General features: G+C 37.0%; 1 protein-coding gene across 1 annotated transcript in view; it reads left to right on the top strand.

The window, feature by feature from the left end:
* The window catches only part of NAALADL2 (N-acetylated alpha-linked acidic dipeptidase like 2), an 881,081-nt gene that overhangs the window by 196,065 nt on the left and 667,093 nt on the right, over positions 1–17,923 (top strand). Inside the window, exon 2 of the mRNA XM_036243146.1 lies at positions 16,214–16,715. Coding sequence (XP_036099039.1) covers positions 16,214–16,715 — 502 coding nt within the window. The remainder of the gene's footprint in view (positions 1–16,213; positions 16,716–17,923) is intronic.

Consider the following 17,923-nt stretch of genomic DNA (forward strand, 5'->3'; position numbering starts at 1 on the left):
ATGAACCTGCAGTAATCACCCTTTCTGCTCCATCCATCCAAACGTATTTTCTATCAGGCCCTGCTATGTACCTGTGTCTCAACTCAGAGTCTGTGCTTTGACTCCCACAGGCAGACACTAATTCCCGACTTCCTGCTTGAGTTCATCTTCATTCTTTCTTCATTCTTAAGCTCTTTCTGATGTTTCGAGGCACAGCTTTAGTTCTCATCGAAACCCTCCTTTAATTTCACCATTCCTAAATTCTTGTTTTAGATCACGTACTTTACATTTTGATTAGGCTTCAAGAGTATAAATAAGTTAGTTTTATCCTCACTGATAGATTATAATTTACTTGAAGCACTTTCTTATATATTTTGAGTTATATTTTCATAGTTCCAATACTTACACATACTCTTGTTGCTTAAATAATCTTAACGATGATGATATTCAGCCATTTATAGATGTTTACTCTGTCTTAAGAACTGTACTAAGTGGATAGAATGTATCTTTTGAAGTCTCACCGTGACCCCATAGCTGGTCATCCTGTGTTGTGTGTATGTCTGTATCTACAGTCTAGGAAAGAGAATCTTGGAGAAATTCATATCTTGGCCTAACGTCAGTAAGTGGCAGTAAGGGGATTCATGCCCACTTTCATTTTTAATCCAAGTGGATTTTCTTTTTTACTGTATTATGTCACAAAATTGTTATTGTTTTCTACTATCATGACATCTTTAAGTCACGTATCATAGAGGTTTTTCAAAAGGGCCTCCTGGCTTTAACTGGAATGGAGGACTTTGATTTTGATCATCAGAATCTGCATATTCGATCGGTAGTTTATTATTTCTATCCATACTGGACTGCATGAAACTTAATTTGAATATCATAAAAAAGAGTCCTAGTCCAAGGATATCTGATTGCAACTTTATAAATACATGTTTCACTTTAGCTTGAACTTATTTCTCAGAGATGAAAAATGAGACCTGATGAACATCAATAGTATTTATGGCGATTTTGATTGTCATTGAGGAGGAAGGCAGAAGAGGAGAGGCGCTTTGCTTTAAGAACAGATGATTTAGGAAACCCTAATTGTGTTTCATTAAAAAAGTCTAACTTGATACAGTTTTTTCTTCCCTCCCTATTTTTAAAGAATAAATAAAAATATTTTCTTTTCTTGGGAACAATTTGTTCATGCTTTAGGAGCCACTTAATTAAATTATTACCTGCTGGAGCACCATCTGCTTTTGTCCTATAAATAAGAAGCATGGTTTTCTTTTACATAGGCTTATAGAAGGTGCCAAAAAGCAATAAATATCATCAGCAGATGGACTGAGGCACTCCAATCTCTACACAGTCAGTCTTGATTGTTCTGGGCATAGCTAAATGGATTTTTCTGGATAGGTTCCTTTCAGAGTGTATTATGTGCAGGAGGGGAGTTGTGTTCATCTCCCACAGATCTCTCTACATTCTCCCCCTCAGGACACAGCACCTGATTTTGTTTTTAACTCTTCATATGTCCACATCGCACACTTTGGTTCTGAACGATGTATGTAAATAACCTTATAACGTGTCTAAGGAACCTGAAGTTAGTCATTCTGGGATGGATTTGCCAGAGGCCACCATTCCAGAGGCTGCTCCCCCCCTTTTCCTGCCCCGTGTGCCCCATTCCCCTGGGCATGGGCTTCACGTTTGACACAGCCCCGAAGTCTCCTATTTCACCCTTTTACTCCAATTTCTTATGGGGTGAATTCCCTTTCTGCATCAATAGTGTTCAGGATTTGAGGTGGCTGGGTTTGGCTGTATGCACATGAGCAATTCATTTAATGAGTATTAATCAATTTATTTGTCAGTTATCTTTCATTAATTATGTAGACTTGATCAACAGTACTTAAAACATACATTCATGAAAGGTCTCATTTGGTGTTCCTACACGTAAATCTAGTTCTACCTTCGAAGAAAAGTGATTTTGCCCTGGGGTTCATGGCTAGTAATTGGAGATCCAAGTTTTAAACCTACTTCTCTTGATTCATGATAGTTTATAATTTTAAAACAATGGCAGCTATATTGGGTTTTACATTTTATCAATTGCCTTTGGTCACAATATTTAACTTTATTCATCAGTTAACTCTTAGAAGTACTTGGAATAGGCATTACATCCACTTTTAAAATCGTAATGAGCTGAAGTAATTGCTATAAGACCCATTGCTGGTAAAATCGCAATTATTTTACCCTAAATTCTATACTCTTTTCGAGGTGCTATACCTATTTGGAGCCTGTTATTTTTTTGAGCAGCTACAAGTTTCCAGATATTGTGCTAGGCTACAAAGATGAAAGATAATGAGACAAATTAACTGCAGTCGGAGTCTGAACGGAGGACACCCCAGGCAGAGGAGAGCAAGCAGTGTGTGCTTGGCAGCAGGGAGCAGAGCAAAGGGTCGGAGTGGAAGACCAGCTGAGGCATCGAGGTCCTGTATATAGCCTTGGAGAGGAGAGTGTAAAATGTCATGTTAGTGCAGAATAAAACACCCCTTAGGCTTTTAATCTGTCAAGTGACAGTGGTGAGATCTGTATTTTCCAAAAATAGCTTTACTGGTATTCTGATTATTTATTGCTGGGTAACACACTATGCCCAAAATTTGCAGCTTTGAGCAACATCATTTTATTATGTCTTATTATCTAATCAGGAAAACGGGCAGGTGTCAGCTGGCCAGTTCTATGGTTGCACAAGCTTGTCACTCAGTAGAAATCTGCTGGTGGGTGGTCTGGTCTCACATGATTGGCGTTTGGGTTTAGACGCCTGGGCTTAGCCTTTTTTCCATATGGTCTCAGGGCCTCTCCACATGGTCTCTCCAACAGGGTAGGTGGACTTCTTTGTGCTCAGGGCTCCAAGGATTCCTTCTTTGTGAAAGTTATTCGTACCTTACCTGCAGTTCTCATAAGACACATTAGGAAATAAATGTTGCACTATCATTCAGTCTGTCACTTTAAGAGCTGCCACATTTAAGTTAAATGATTGCTCAGGGTATCTATGTATACCTGAAAAACCATAGCTATAAATGTGAGGAAATTGTTAATAATGCAGGGGTTGTCAAAATTATGAGTTTGGTCCAACAAACATTTACATGGTCAAAGAATTATTATAAAAATTGTGGGCAATAAAATAAAATAAGCCTGACAAATAAAACTTAAAGAAAAATTGTGGGCAATAGAAAATATGAATAATCATTCTTGGGAGCAGATTGGAGAGAAGAAGTCTATTGAAAATTAAAAATTGATTAAGATCACAAGCGTAGGCAGGCAGTAGCTATCAGGATGCATGTAAAGTATATTTGGAGAAACCACAAGTACGGTCAGTGAGACCGTAGACTGGCAGCTTACACCCATGTGTGAATGTGTGAGCTTATTCACTTCTGCCTTTTCCTCTAAAAGACTCTAAGGAAGCTCCACAGCAGTCAAGATTATGGGCAAATGACAAACTACTAAATTTTGTTAGGACTTAATTTTTTTTTTCATTGTTGTTGTTGTTAATCCTCATCCAAGGATATTTTTTCCAATTTTTTTTTTTTTTCTTAAAGAGAGTAGAAGGGAGAGAGAGAAAGGGAGACAGACAGAAACATCGATGTAAGAGAGACACATGGATTGGTTGCCTCCTGCACGCGCCCTGATCAGGGATGGGGATCGAGCCCGCAACCCACGTATTTACTCTTGACCGGGAATCGAATCCAAGACCCTTTGGTGTGTGGGCTGACGCTCTAAACACTGAGCCACACCAACCAGGGCTGTTAGGACTTTATTTCATGTGATAGTTTTCTGTCATAACAGACTGAATAACAACACAAATTCTGGAATAAATTCTGGCTTTAGATCCCGTGTGATCTAGAGCGAGGGGCTTCCACTCTCTCTCTTCTGTGCACTTATCTATGAAGTGAGGATGATAAAATGGTAACTTGATGGTGTTGTTCTGGTGATTAAATGAATTAATATAAGTAGAGGGTATATATAGTGGTACGTAAATGTGCTGTTTTTCCCTAATACCATTCACTTCAGCACAATTAAACTATTTACAACTTACATTGCAATATATGTTCCTATTTCCTGAACTTAATTTGGTTTTCTATATCCTTAAAGATTATGATTCTTTTCAGGTGGAAGCTATACTATTTCTATTATGTTGGGCTCTCAAGCGTATTAATTTACTCAGGGAACCATGAAAGAACTCCCTTTTTTACAGGATTAAAAATAAACAATATAAAGAAAGAAAAGAAAAAAGAATGCTTTGATTCCTAAGGTATGATGGAGATGCAGAGATTTTGTTTAGGGGCTATCTTCAGGTTATAGTTACAGAGGATGACGGGAATGAGAAGTCTCACCAGTCACAATATCCAAAGGGAGTCTTTATTGAAGTGTTAGGGAGAAGGGTCCTTAATTCTTCATACAGCATGTTGCAGAATAGAACTCACAAGTGGCAGGTTAAGAACATGTTGAGTTTTACTCTTGTTTTGAAGACTCAGTACTCAAGATTTGTTGTATTTGTAATGGTAGAGAATGGTTTGGTCATTAGGTCATCATTTTAAATCTGAAAAATCCACTGGTTCTTTATAGTTTAAGATATAACATTCTCAATATATAGAAAAGATTAAAATGAACTCTTTTGGGTCAGTTATTTTATTATTTTTCAATGAATTTCTAAGACAGCAGTAGGGACATAAGAATAGAAATGTAAAAATGAAATAATGGAAAAGGCTGAAGTGAGGCAAAAAATTTTAAAAGAAGATAAAGGATATATTATGGGAAGAAAGAAAATAAATGAAAAAAGAAACTACAATTCATTTTGGTAAAGTAATCATATTTGACATCGAAAATTGAAGTGCTGGGTGAATTTAAACAGTCTGTATGCCTTATTATAAACTACCGTTCAATGGTGTCAATTATATAAAAGTTCTGTTAAATGTTTTACATTTAGCGTCTTTGTGAATATTGTATTTTCATGCCTTTTGCCTGACATTTAATTTTGTATCAGCATTACTTTCATGTGCTATTGGAGGTCTTTCATTTTTTATAATATTCCTGTTTATAAATAAAATATAGATGACATTAGCAGTATCCAGTATAGGTTTTGGTAAATTGTTTAGTTGCTTTAATTTACCCAAAACTATTAGTGTGCATGTATGCAAATTTGTAATAAAATTAATGTTTTAATGTCAAACTGTCATACAGATATAATATATTGCTATAGTGTTTTTCATCCTGTTTTTTCATATGTAATACATTCTCTTTTATTGAAAAGGTTAACAATTTCCAGTATTATCGTACATAAGAAAAGGTCACTTATAGAAAGAACTTGAATTTTCTACTTTAAAATAATGTTTTGTCACTTGTATTTTTAGATATAATTTTTTTTTTTTGTATCAGTGGGGAGCCTAGAAGAAAATATTGCAAAAATACATCTTTGTTTATCTTCAAATGCATGTATATTTATGAATATGGCATTTTAGAAGTAACCAAGAACAGCAACATTTTGGGGAATTTGTTTCTCTTTTTTTGTCATTGCTTGAGATAATTCTTGAAAAGCATTTTCATCTGGATTCTACCATCAGTTGTCAATAGAAAGCTTCACAATTCTTAGTTTTCTTACCACGAATGGATTCCTATTGTTTAGGAAACCATAGTAATTCACTTAAGCTAATTTTTAGCCCAAAGATTAAATGAATTAATTAATATAATATTTATCTTATAAGGAGTATATCATGCTCTTAACTGCAATGGATTTCTATTATTGTATTTTAGGTTAAATCACAAACTTTAGCTCATGGTCTAATAGTTTGAATGGTCAGATTTTTACATCTGCATCTTACCCTTGGATCATGCGCTAAATTACAGATTCCCAGAATTTACCCAGTGTAAATTTGGGATGGTTCATATGATATACATGTTTTTCCTAACTGAATTTTGAATGGACATAAACATATTGTACAAAGGTGTTTTTCTGGCCTGCTTTCTTTCCCACCAGTAAATCTCAGTATCATGATATATTAACACTTTTTCCTAATAACGCCCTAAAGTAACCATTATGAAAAGAGCGATTTCAGGAAACGGAAAGCAGAAATCTGGGCGCATTTCCCTGGATTACCACTTGGGGCCTGAGTCAGCCTTTCTGTGTGAGGATTTTCGGCAATCCAGCAGTGTCCACTTTAGAATAAAGCACTTCCAGTTTGTAGAAACCTGTTGATACTATTTGAAGAATAAAGATATTTAAAAAGTACCTTTTAAAAAAATGTGAAAAATAGAGTGCTCAGAGCCCTCATGTAGATAAAAGCTTCATCCATTCCTAGAAATCCAAAAGCCATAGTCAAAAAGCAGCAATTTAAGATTGTTCATGCTGGCTGAAAGGATCCAAAATTGCAGTGTATCTACCAAGCTAAGAGGCTTCTGGCAGATGGCTTTCAGAGAGCCAAGTGGTGATTGTATTGATGTGTTAACTCTTGACACCCTCAAAGCTCTCTCAGGCCAGTGTAAACCACACTTAGTAGGGAGTTGGACAGGATGGAGCAAAGGGTTTTAGTAGCTGAAAACAGGTCAGAAGCAGGTTGAATGTGCACAGTAGCTTTCAAGTTCTAAGCAGAGTTGTTTTGCTGTTTGTCCCTTAGCAGCAGGAGAAAAGAGAAATGTTGAAAGTGTTGCTAAGAAGAGATCTAAAGTAGAGGTTGTAGTCTTTTCCTCAAAGCGATGCACTTGGAAGCAGTTCTCCCTCATTCAGCACCATGGTGCTGGGAAACACTGATGCCTGCCAGGGCGCGTGGAGAGCAAACAACTGAGAGCTTTTAGGTCCTGGAGTCAGAGTAGCCCTTAGACATCTAAGGATCCAGGCAGGATGCTTCAGATTGAATGGCAGAGACTCCCGTTGCTTGTGGTCACACTTGTGACATACTGGGGATTAGTAAACCAGTGAGATCTCTGATTTTGTTAACATTTGGCCAGCTTTGGGTACTTCTCAAGAGTCTGAATGTTGTAAATTTTCAAAGAATAGGTTTTGGGTCCTGGCCGGTTTGGCTCAGCAGTTAGTGTCGGCCTGTGGTCCCGAGAGACTGAGGTTCGGTTCCCACTGAGGGCGTGTACCTTGGTTGCAGTTTGTCCCCGGCCCTGGTTGGTTGTACGGGTGCCAGCCACTCAATGTGTCCGTTTCATGTCGATGTTTCTCTCTCTCTTGCTCTCTCCCTCCCACTCTATTTGAACAAAAAATGGAAAAATGTCCTCGGATAAGGATTAAAAAAAAAAAGAAAAAGTATAGGTTTTGGAATTTGAGAAGTGGGTGTGATACTCCAGCTGTTTGCACTTACTAGCTGTGAAGACTTGGGGAAATGACTTAACCTGTAAACCTCAGATACTTCATCTGTAAAATGGGAATAATAGTACCTAACATACGGGATTATTTGATTATATGAAGTAATGATGTAAAGCCCAAATCTATAGTGGATTCTGGCTCATTTTAAGAGTTCAGTGAGTTATCGATTAGCATATAATTCTGGATAACATAACATGGGAATGCTGTTTTTATGTATCAGAATTTAAGTATAAAAGATAATAAGGAGACTCATAGATTTCTCTGACTAGATAGAGAAACGTATCTTCCCAACATGGAAATATGCAACTACGAAAAGAGATAACTTAGGGAAACAAAATTAAAGGCCAACCCTTCAGCGGAGACTGACAGCCTTATCCGTTAGCCAGTGAGATGAGGCGAAGGCTGCAGGAACTCGAGCAGACCCGCGGACGGACGCCTTGTTTGCCCTGACTACGGGGAGCTCAGAGCTCCATGAAAACGCAGTTATAGCTGCTTTCTTTAGCTAGACTATCCGCGTTTTCGCTCCTTCACTCTTCTTTATTCTGTATTTTTTGTGGTTTCGTTTATCTCGTGCATGTACATTTCTAATGTAAGGCACTTCAAGTACAGGTGGAAAGGATGTAAATACTGTAGTCATAAATAAATACAGTACTTCTAGAGATTTTACTATAAATGCAAATGGAGACCAGGCCACCCTCCCCCCCACAAAAGATATCTAGAATCTAGGTAGACTTAAAATACCAAAAGGACCAAGAAAAGTGTCCACACAGGACCAAGAACTGTTACACACCCTAAAGTGGAAAGAGTTTTGTGATGTTGGCTAGTCTTCAACTTGAACCATATATATTCTAAAGAATGCTAAATGTTCAAACAGCCTGTTCAGGAAACACAGAATATTCTCTGTATTGTTTTAGTTCCTTTAAACAAATTCTTCTGTTTGCCAAATCGTAAATTAAAATGTATCATTCTAATATTGAAAAACATTACCATAAATACAGGAACCCAGGTGGGCCCAATTAACCATTCAGTCGGAGTGTGTTATACGTTATACACGGTAATTGCAGTTGCACACAGGTACCTGAGGAAAGGCAGCCCACTCCGGGAACTGACCAGGTGGTCATACATATGCAAGCAATATAAAACAAATTTACACAAACCTGCTGGATTTCATAAAATAGTTTTCCCTCAAATGGTTTTGACTGCATTTTGCAATTTATAGTTCATTAATTTGGCATGCTATAAGGATACCTTTTACATATCATTTAGCGATCAAGGTAACTCGAGCCCCAGAGTCAAGTGAGTTTTATACTCTCCAGCTTTATTATCTGCTAAATTCAATGTACTATTACCCATTTAAGAGTAGGCTTTGAGTAATTTTTTTTCTAAAAATAAAGCACAAATAATTGTTTCCCCTTACTTCATATACACTCCTTATCCAATTAGTGAAGCATGAACAACAAATAATTATTGTCATTTCTTGCATGCAGTTGACACACAACATTGCAATTAAATAAGAAATTCTTAATGCACTTACAGACACTATAGCAATTGCCAGGGCCATTTCACAAAACCAGATGGAAAAAAAATCTCATTATACTGGAAAATTAAATCGGGGAATAGAGTCTTCTGAATTACTGTTTTTATAGTTTTATCTTTTGCCCTGCTTTCAAATTGAAGCCATTAAAGCTTTCAACAACAGAAATGTATTCCACAAATATGGGCTTTATTTGTACAAACTAGGTTCACACTGAAACATTTATGTCAACTGTTTTTAGCCTATAAGAAATATTCTTAAACTTAAATTTAAAAATTCCTCTGGGTATTCATATAGTTCACTGGTATAGCATCTAAAGTATAGTGCATGAAGGGGCATAATGAATACCTTTTGATGATGCACTGACATTTCTAAAAAATGCCTTTGCCTCAAATCAATCTGCTCAAACCAGCAAATGAGTTGACATTCAGCGCTTTAGGAAATGCTATATGAATATTTTTTCCCAGCGTACAATAAAGATTCAATCATAGAACTGTCATAGGAAATTGAGAACCTGCCTTATGTTTTAAAGTTAATCTACCAGATTCATTTATTTATTTTTCTTGTAAAATAAAGTATACAAGTAAGAAAGCCTTTAGATGCATTCCTAATTCTAATAAGATTTACACTGTTTTGAGTTTAAAATACTATTGGTGTCATCACAGTCAATGGATCATGTCAACCACCTATGATGAATATGTTTTTCTACAACAAACATATAACTCCTGTTGATAATTAATGTTCACTAATTCCTGGAACTATTAAATTGAACTCTTCAGTATTATGGAAAAGCTCTGTTTTTGTTGTTATTTTTGGAAATAGACTAACAAGGAATTCAACTCTGCCATAACAAAATATAAAATTGTTGGTGGTAAGTCAAATGCAATAACTTTTTATGTAACATTAGCCACACTTCACTCTCATCTATCTGAACTATAGCCAATGATTAACAGCTGCTTCCCGCTCTCAAAAGTGCTGGAGCACACCACACCATTTCCCACTAACTCCAGGCTCTTGTTATTGAAACATAAGGCTCCAGTCATAATTTGATTTATTCAAGACTGTACTTTAAAATTGTAAGCTCCAAATATTTCTAATTTCTTAAACTATATAGAATTTCTGGAGCGATCCTTTATTAGCAAATCTCTTACAATGTGTTAGACATTGTTATAAGCACCTTCAGTCATTTATCTCATTTATGATTTCCATTTTACAAATGTGGACTCTAAGCAAGAAGATATTAAAATAACTGGTCTAAACTGCATAGCAGAGCTAGAATTTGAACCAGGTAGTCTGCCTATAGAGCCTGCCAATTTAGAGATTGATAAGGCCAGGTCATTAGGTAATAAATTCCCTCATTGTGATTGCTGAGCAAGAAAGTAATAGTGCCGTGATTATATTTTTAAGTGGCATTAGTAATATATAGCTTATTAAATTAAACCTTTGTTTAACATGTATGATCTGCAGCAGTCAGAGACTGTACTTTATAAATTAAAATTTGAGCCTTTTTTAGTATTCACCTTTTATTTCTGTATAATTTATTTTGTTTCACCCAGTAAAAAATGTGTGGGGAAAAAAACATTCAGAAGTATCAATTTATTTTTTAAACTAATCATATGCTCAGTAAGAATACAAATTTATTTTTTATTGATCTAAGTCTATTATAGCCTGGAGCGGGGGTTGAAATACCTCTTAATTCAACCTGTATCTCTTTGTTTGTTTGTTTGTTTTTCCCTTATAAAGGGATAAATGTAAAGTAGTCTTCTCTTATTCATGGTTTTGCTTTCTATCCTTGCACTTACCTGCTGTCAAATGTGGTCTGAAAATATCAAATGAAAAATTTCAGAAGTAAACAATTCATAAGTGTTTAGTTGTGTGGCCTGAGTGGAGTGATGAAATCTGCTGCTGTCCGTCTTGTCCTGCAAAGGTAGATCTTCGCTTTGTCCAGCCTCTCCCGTTATAGATGCTCCCCACCTGTCAGTCACTGAGGCACCGACTCCGTGATCAGATCGACTGTCCTGGGACTGCGGTGCTTGTGTTCAAGTCACCCTTATTGTACTTAATAATGGCCCCAAATTGCAAGAGTAGTGATGCAGACAATTTGCATATGCCAAAGAGAAGCTGGAAAGTGCTTTCTTTAAGGGAAAAGATGAAAGTTCTTGACTTAATAAGGAAAGAACAATATTGTAACTGCTAAAGTTGCTAAAATCGACAGTAAGAATAAACTTTCTATTTGCGAAACTGTGAAGAAGGAAAAAGAAATCCATGCTAGTTTTTTGGTGGCACCTCAAAACTGCAAAAGTTACAGCCACAGTGCATGATACGGTATTTAGTTAAGATGGAAAAGGCACTACATTTGTGGGTGAAAATGTTTTTGGAAATTTTTCAGAAATTTAAATTTTGAGAGACGGCTGACATTCACATATTTTTTTTTTATTACAGTCCATTGTTATAATTAGTCTATATTATTATTGTTGTTAATCTTTTACTGTGCCTAATTTATAAATTAAACTATATCATAGGTATACATATATAGGGAACACAGTATATATAGGGCATTACACTATCTTGCATTTCAGGAATCCATTGGATGTATTGGAACTCTCCTCTACAAACAAGGGAGAACTACTCTTTATAAAAAAAAATAAACATTTTAGTATATTGGATTTTAAAAACAATTTAGCCTTTGGTGTGGGCCTGGGTGGGAAGGGATCTAAACTAAATGAATAAGATGTGTTGAAAACATGGAAAATATATTCAACTTTTCCCCAAAATTGCTCTTTACTGAAAAGACCAGTAGGCCCGGACGGTGTGACTTAGCGCACCGAGCATTGTCCCATGGACTGAGAGGTCCAAGTTTGCTTCCCCCTCAAGGCAAATGCTCTGGTTGCAGGCTCACTCCCCAGTAGGGGGTATGCAGGAGGCAGCTGGTCTATGTTTCTCTCTCACATCCATGTTTCTCTCTTTCTCTCCCTCTCTCCAAAAAAAATCAATAAAACATATTTAAAAAAAAAGAAAAAACCATTGGCACAGTATAGACTGTAAGGATGGTACAGATATTTCTATTTAAAGAAATGCTGCAAGTTTCTATGACCTGGCCCTACACCAAAGTACTTATGTTTTAGAGCAAGATTCATGGGGTAGATTCTAAATTCTTGTTTTAAATTATTCATGTGGAGTAGCTGTAAAGTAAAATGACGGTATAAATTAAATGAATCTTATGCATCAGTAATAGAAAATATATGGTCGAATGGCATAATATATGATATCTAAGACATGCTGATTTTGCTGAAGATTTCTTTTTATAATGTAATATTTTCATTGCAGTTGGGAATTGAAATGTGATGTGTCCTTTACTAGTTTCACGGGCATTTGTATTTTAAAGAAAGCTGTATTTCGGGGGGACCCGTTGAATAGTTTGTTCTCACTCAAAACTGAATGTTATCAAAGTTTTATCTACTTAGTATTTTATCAGTTTAAAAAATTGTGTTTTTTTAAATTTTTTTTATTGATTTTAGAGAGAGAGGAAGGGAGTGGAAGAGAGAGATAGAAACATTGATGAGAGAGAACATCTATTGGCTGCCTCCTGCATGACCCCCACTGGGGACTTGGCCCACAACCTGGGCATGTGCCCTGAGCAGGAATTGAACCTGTGACCTCTTGTTGCATGGGTTAATGTTCAACCACTGAGCCTCATCGATTGGGCTTCTCACTCAGTTTTATTTTTGAGGAGTTTATTTTAGATAGATTGATTGACTAAAGAAAACAAAACTGTGAGAGCAGAGTTTATGTTATATTTTTGCAAAAGCTATCCTATTTTCCTTAAAGTAAGATAATTTTAAAGAAATGGAGATATTTATGTGTGTGTATGTGTGTGTGTGTGTGTGTGTGTGTGTCTATTTTTAGACTGTTAAGTGGTTAAAATTCTTCATTGTGCATGTTATCACATACTCATTTCCTTGGTAGTTTGTCTGAAATACTTGGAACTTGTTACATCAAGTGGCTCCATCTACCTTTACCCAGATACTGCTCTCCTAGACGATTGAGTTTAGTGAAAATGTATAAATGTGTAATGAGTCCAAAGTGGTAGTAAGGATGTCAGGCAGATATCCATCATAATGAGGAGTTAATATCTGTGTCTGCATTACATTCTAATTGATGGCTCTGTCTGATATTTGAAAAGCGTTAAATTGCCGACGTGCATGTGATGGAATGCCTATTGTCAGGCCAGAAATGGAAACTCTGCACCATCACTGCAGTTGTTTTTTAAGCAGTTGGTGGAGAAATGACTTTGATTGTTGGTATCAGACGTCAGAATTACAGATCTCACATTTTACTAGTAACTCCTATGCATCAAGTCTTCCTTCAATATAAACTATGTTCTATAATTCAATTTTTGAAAAAGCCTTTAGAGAAAGAGACTTGATTCATTAAAATGGGAGGGGAAAAAGTCTAGAAAACCACAATAGGACTGTGTTTCAGTAAATTAATCAATAATACATGAACTGAACAGTTAAAGAAGTAAATGTCATAATAGCATGTCAAGATAGCAGGAATGTATTGATGTTTAAGCCAAACAGGAAAAAATTGACTAGTGCTAAGAAGTCCCAGTATTTTATAATATATGTTAAAATAAGTTGAACTGTGGAGAATTTACATATTTAAAACTTTACCACCAACTTTTCAGTCTTATATTTTTATAAAACCGCACTTACCTTAAGAAGTATGTACCCAAATATCACTTTCTCAGCCTTAATAGAATCACTCAGATTTGGAACTCAGTTCCCACTTCTGGAATATGACAGGGTTAGAATCATGAATTTTAGAGATTCTTTATTTCTACTTGCTTTAGATTTTCTCTATCCTCTAGTCTCTTCTACTTTTATTCCTCCTCCTCCTCCTCCACCTCCTCCTCCTCCTCCCCCTCCCCCCTCCCTCCTCCTCTTCTTCTTTCTCCTCCTCTTCCTCCTCCTCTGCCTCCTCTTCCTTGTTCTTCTTAACTAAGTGTGGTTTGGACCCTTCCTCCATCATCTCCTAGCCAATCCAAGGATCACTAACTCCATATGTTACTCGGATCACTAACTCCATTGTTACTCCCTTTGTCTATTGTGTTGATGTGACCAGAGGCAGAATTAAAATGCTGCACTTCCTTGAATCATTTTGGAACCCAGGCCAAGCCGAAGGAAAGCAGGGCAGGAAAGGGGGAAGGATGAGGCTATTCTTGCATATATAGTACCAAGTAAATGCCTGCATGATAGTAACTGGCGTGTCATGGGTTGTTTTAGTCTCTACATACAGACTAAATGTTAAAAAAACAAACAAACAGGCCAATAACTATTACATACGTATGTGTGTGAGTGTACATGAATATTATCTAACCTTTTTCTCCACAGGGTCTTACAAACTTATACGATTTCTTCTACATTATTGTACATGTCTTATGTCTTCCAGAAATCCTTGACAGTCCTCCCTCTTCTAATACTAGAAAGGTCCCTTCTGACCTATGCAGCATTCAATGGATGTATTAGGTTCACTGTCTCAATTAATCCCAATGACAACACTATAGGTCTGTATTATTATCATGCCCATTTCACAGATGAATACCCTGGGTTGCAGAGAAGTTGGACCTTTTGTCCAAGTTCAACTTCCCTAGATTTTCTCTAAAGCTCTGGCCCATGTGCTGCATCTTTAGCCACAGTGTACTAGTCTGGGATTTTCAGGTGCCCACACACCATGCATTCTCATTCTTCTGCGTGTATAGAGTTCCCCTGCCAGGGTGCCCTCCGCTCACAAGGCGGGTCTGCCCTACTTAACTCCTTCTCTTCTGTCAAAAGTACCTTAGAGGTGTCTTGGAAAACCCGTTCCCGTACTCTGTAGAATCAATCACCCCCATTCTCCTTTATATTTTGCATATTTTGACTTAGTTGTTTGTTTACGTATTTGTTTCTCTGAGTGGATTGTTCTTTCTTGAGGAACAGGGACCTATTCCAGTACTGACATGCATTAGATTCGCATCTTTATTGACTCAACTCTAGGTAAGCGGAAATCCTAGTTTATAGGATATAGATGAGAATCTAGTCAGAATTACAATTTTTATTTTGTAAAGTTTAATATTTAATTATATTTGAACTTTTTAAAATATTGAGAACATTTTAATTCATATGAGCCTCTGCCAGCCAGGATTGGAGCTGTGTATACCCACACTTCTGTGCGTAACAGTTTCTTTTATAAGGGTCCTTGTTTGTATCATTTTCATTAGAGTTTATTTGTCAACACTCGCTAGCAGGCAATATGCTAATCAGTTGTCAGGTGAGCTCTGTTCTTTACCTATAGTGGGGCACATAGAAAAATCACAAAACATAGTGAGGGATTTTAGATTCCAGCTGGGGTGACATATCTAATACACAGAAAATTTAGTTATAAATACTCTTAATCTGCAACCATAACACACCAGTGGGCTCCTGAATACAGACTGAAGACCACTTGTAGTTAATTAGCCTAGTTATCCTAATACCACTCTGCAGGACACAATAAACTCTCATCCAAAACTGTGTAGGGGAGGAAAACCTCCATCTGCCATTCCTGCAGCAAGGTTACGAAACCAAACTCTCCTAGCCTGGCAAAAGCCTTCTTTTTTGGATGGATGCCATCCCAGACTTTTATTTAAAGTTCAATGAGTGAGGCGAATTCATGTCGTTAATTCCATGGAATATCACAGTCTTCTATGGTAGCCTTAAATTTTTCCAGTTCTTTTGATGACTCATGACTAAGTAATATATTGTATCTTGCTTCTTGTATTTTTATAAAGTTGCTACTTCATTTAGTTGTTCTGCCTATTCTTATCCTGAACTTGTGTTTTTAAAGTTAGCTCTGGCCATGTAAGTCATTCCAGAGTCTTTTGTTTCTTTCCCCTTAACCTACCAAATAGCAGTTTTATTTTTTCTGCTCTTATTTTTTTTATTAATGTGATTTTGAAAATTAGTAAGCTTAAGTTTTGCCTTTATTGTAATACATTATCCTCAATGCAACTGTGCATTTATGACTTATCCTCCAGCGCTTCAATGGTTAATTGTGTGTGTGTGTGTGTGTGTGTGTGTGTGTGTGTATTTTGTGTTCCCATAAGTTTTTTCACCAAGTGCCATCTACTTTTATTTTTAGTCTTCTTTTTCTATAGTAACATCAATAGCAAAACATAAATAATTAACTTATATGTGATTTTTTTCCTATGGTGGCAATGCATTTCTGCTGATTATAATCACTAAAATGTTATGGACACATAATTAGGGTTATTGTTTTGTTTTCACCACAGAGGTTTTCTGTGTTGTTTATTTTAAGAAACTATACCTCTCCTGTTTTTACAGGTAAAAAGATGGCCTATCAGAAAGTTAGTGCAGATCAAAAAGCTCCGGGACATTCCCAGTACTTAGACAACGATGATCTTCAAGCCACTGCCCTTGACTTAGAGTGGGACATGGAAAAGGAACTGGAGGAGCCTGGTTTTGACCAGTTCCAACTAGACAGTGCTGAGAGTCAGAACCTGGAGAACTCAGAGACTGCGGACCTCAACCTTGATTCCATTCAACCAGCGACGTCACCCAAAGGCAGGTTTCAGCGACTTCAAGAGGAATCTGACTTTGCCCCCCGCTACGCGAGATCTGCACCCAGGAGCAACCACTGCAGCTTTTGCCGCCTTTTAAAAATACTTTGTACAGCCACCATTTTATTTATTTTTGGAATTTTGATAGGCTATTATGCACATAAAAATTGCCCTTCAAATGCTACACCTTCAGGAACACTTGATCACCAGTTATACCAAGAGATTCTCGAGACAATCCAAGCAGAAGATATTAAGAAGACTTTCAGGTAGGTGTGGAAGAAGTGCGTGTTGGGGGGGCATTGTCTGGGAAAGATGTTTCAGGGAGTTCTGAACTGGTGACTTTGCCATGGTGCAAGAGTGACCTTGTAAGCTGAGAGACATAACTTACCATCACATTCTTCACAGAGGGGATGCACATTTTCAGAGGTATGATATTGTAACACAAATCTGTGATGCTGCTTTATTAATTGATAATAAGAACCACACGTGCTTTGAAGACTACGAGACTTGAACCAGTGCATTGTCTCCATCTTGGGAAGCCCAGGTAGGCCAAACTGAGGTGCAAAGACTGCTGGATGTACAGGTAATAAGAACTAATTGATTGAATTTGTAATGACCTCAGAATAAGACACACCTTCTTTAGGGCAGGAGTAACCTCTTATAGTCAGAGGCTAAGACAAGAAATGGTCGTTGTTGGCCCCCTGCTTCCCCGTGCTTCCCAGTGAGCCCATTTGTACCCACACACGTTGGGTTCTGTATATCAACCAATTCTAAAGACGAGTCTTTCTCTTTAAGGTAAGTTTGCATACGGCTGTCTTGCCATAATGTGTTGATTTTTAGAAAATATTTTCTATCAGGCCTTAATATGAGTTCTTGGGAAAAGCTTCATGGATGTCACATAACCAGTGGGTAACTTCAAAATTTTGTAGTTTGTTACACTGTTATCATACGTGCTGTTGTGAAAGGTTCCCTAGTTTACATGTTTAGTGAAGTAAGGAACCAAAAAGAGAAGGTTAATGTTAGCTTCCACATGGATTTCCTGTATTTGCCGAGAAAAGACGGTCCTAGGTGAATCATATGGATGCTGTTTAGAGGTGGATGAAGAAGAGGGTTACTGCTCTCCTGAGGTATTCATTCAGGGCTGCACTGACTTATCACAGCCAAGGTGTTGGCAGGTGTTCATTTCTAGGGATCATCTCTGGAGAATGGGCACTGCAAATGCATTGTTGAATCTATGCGCTCAAGTGTCAAGTGTATCAATGTTGGTGAATTATAATTCTCTTTCTGAAGATCACCTCTGAATAACGAGAATTTGTTTCCTACACCCTTCTGTGTCTGCTATTCATTGCTGCATAAGCATCTCTTTACATGTTATATGCAGAGAGTAACACTTTCCATGGTCTTTCCTAATGTAACATTGTTTATATTGAATTGAGCTGAAAGATAGCCATGGTCTGTACTGAGTGATTGTATC

Source organism: Molossus molossus, unplaced genomic scaffold, assembly GCF_014108415.1.
Source record: "Molossus molossus isolate mMolMol1 unplaced genomic scaffold, mMolMol1.p scaffold_m16_p_5, whole genome shotgun sequence".
Taxonomy (NCBI): Eukaryota; Metazoa; Chordata; class Mammalia; order Chiroptera; family Molossidae; genus Molossus; species Molossus molossus.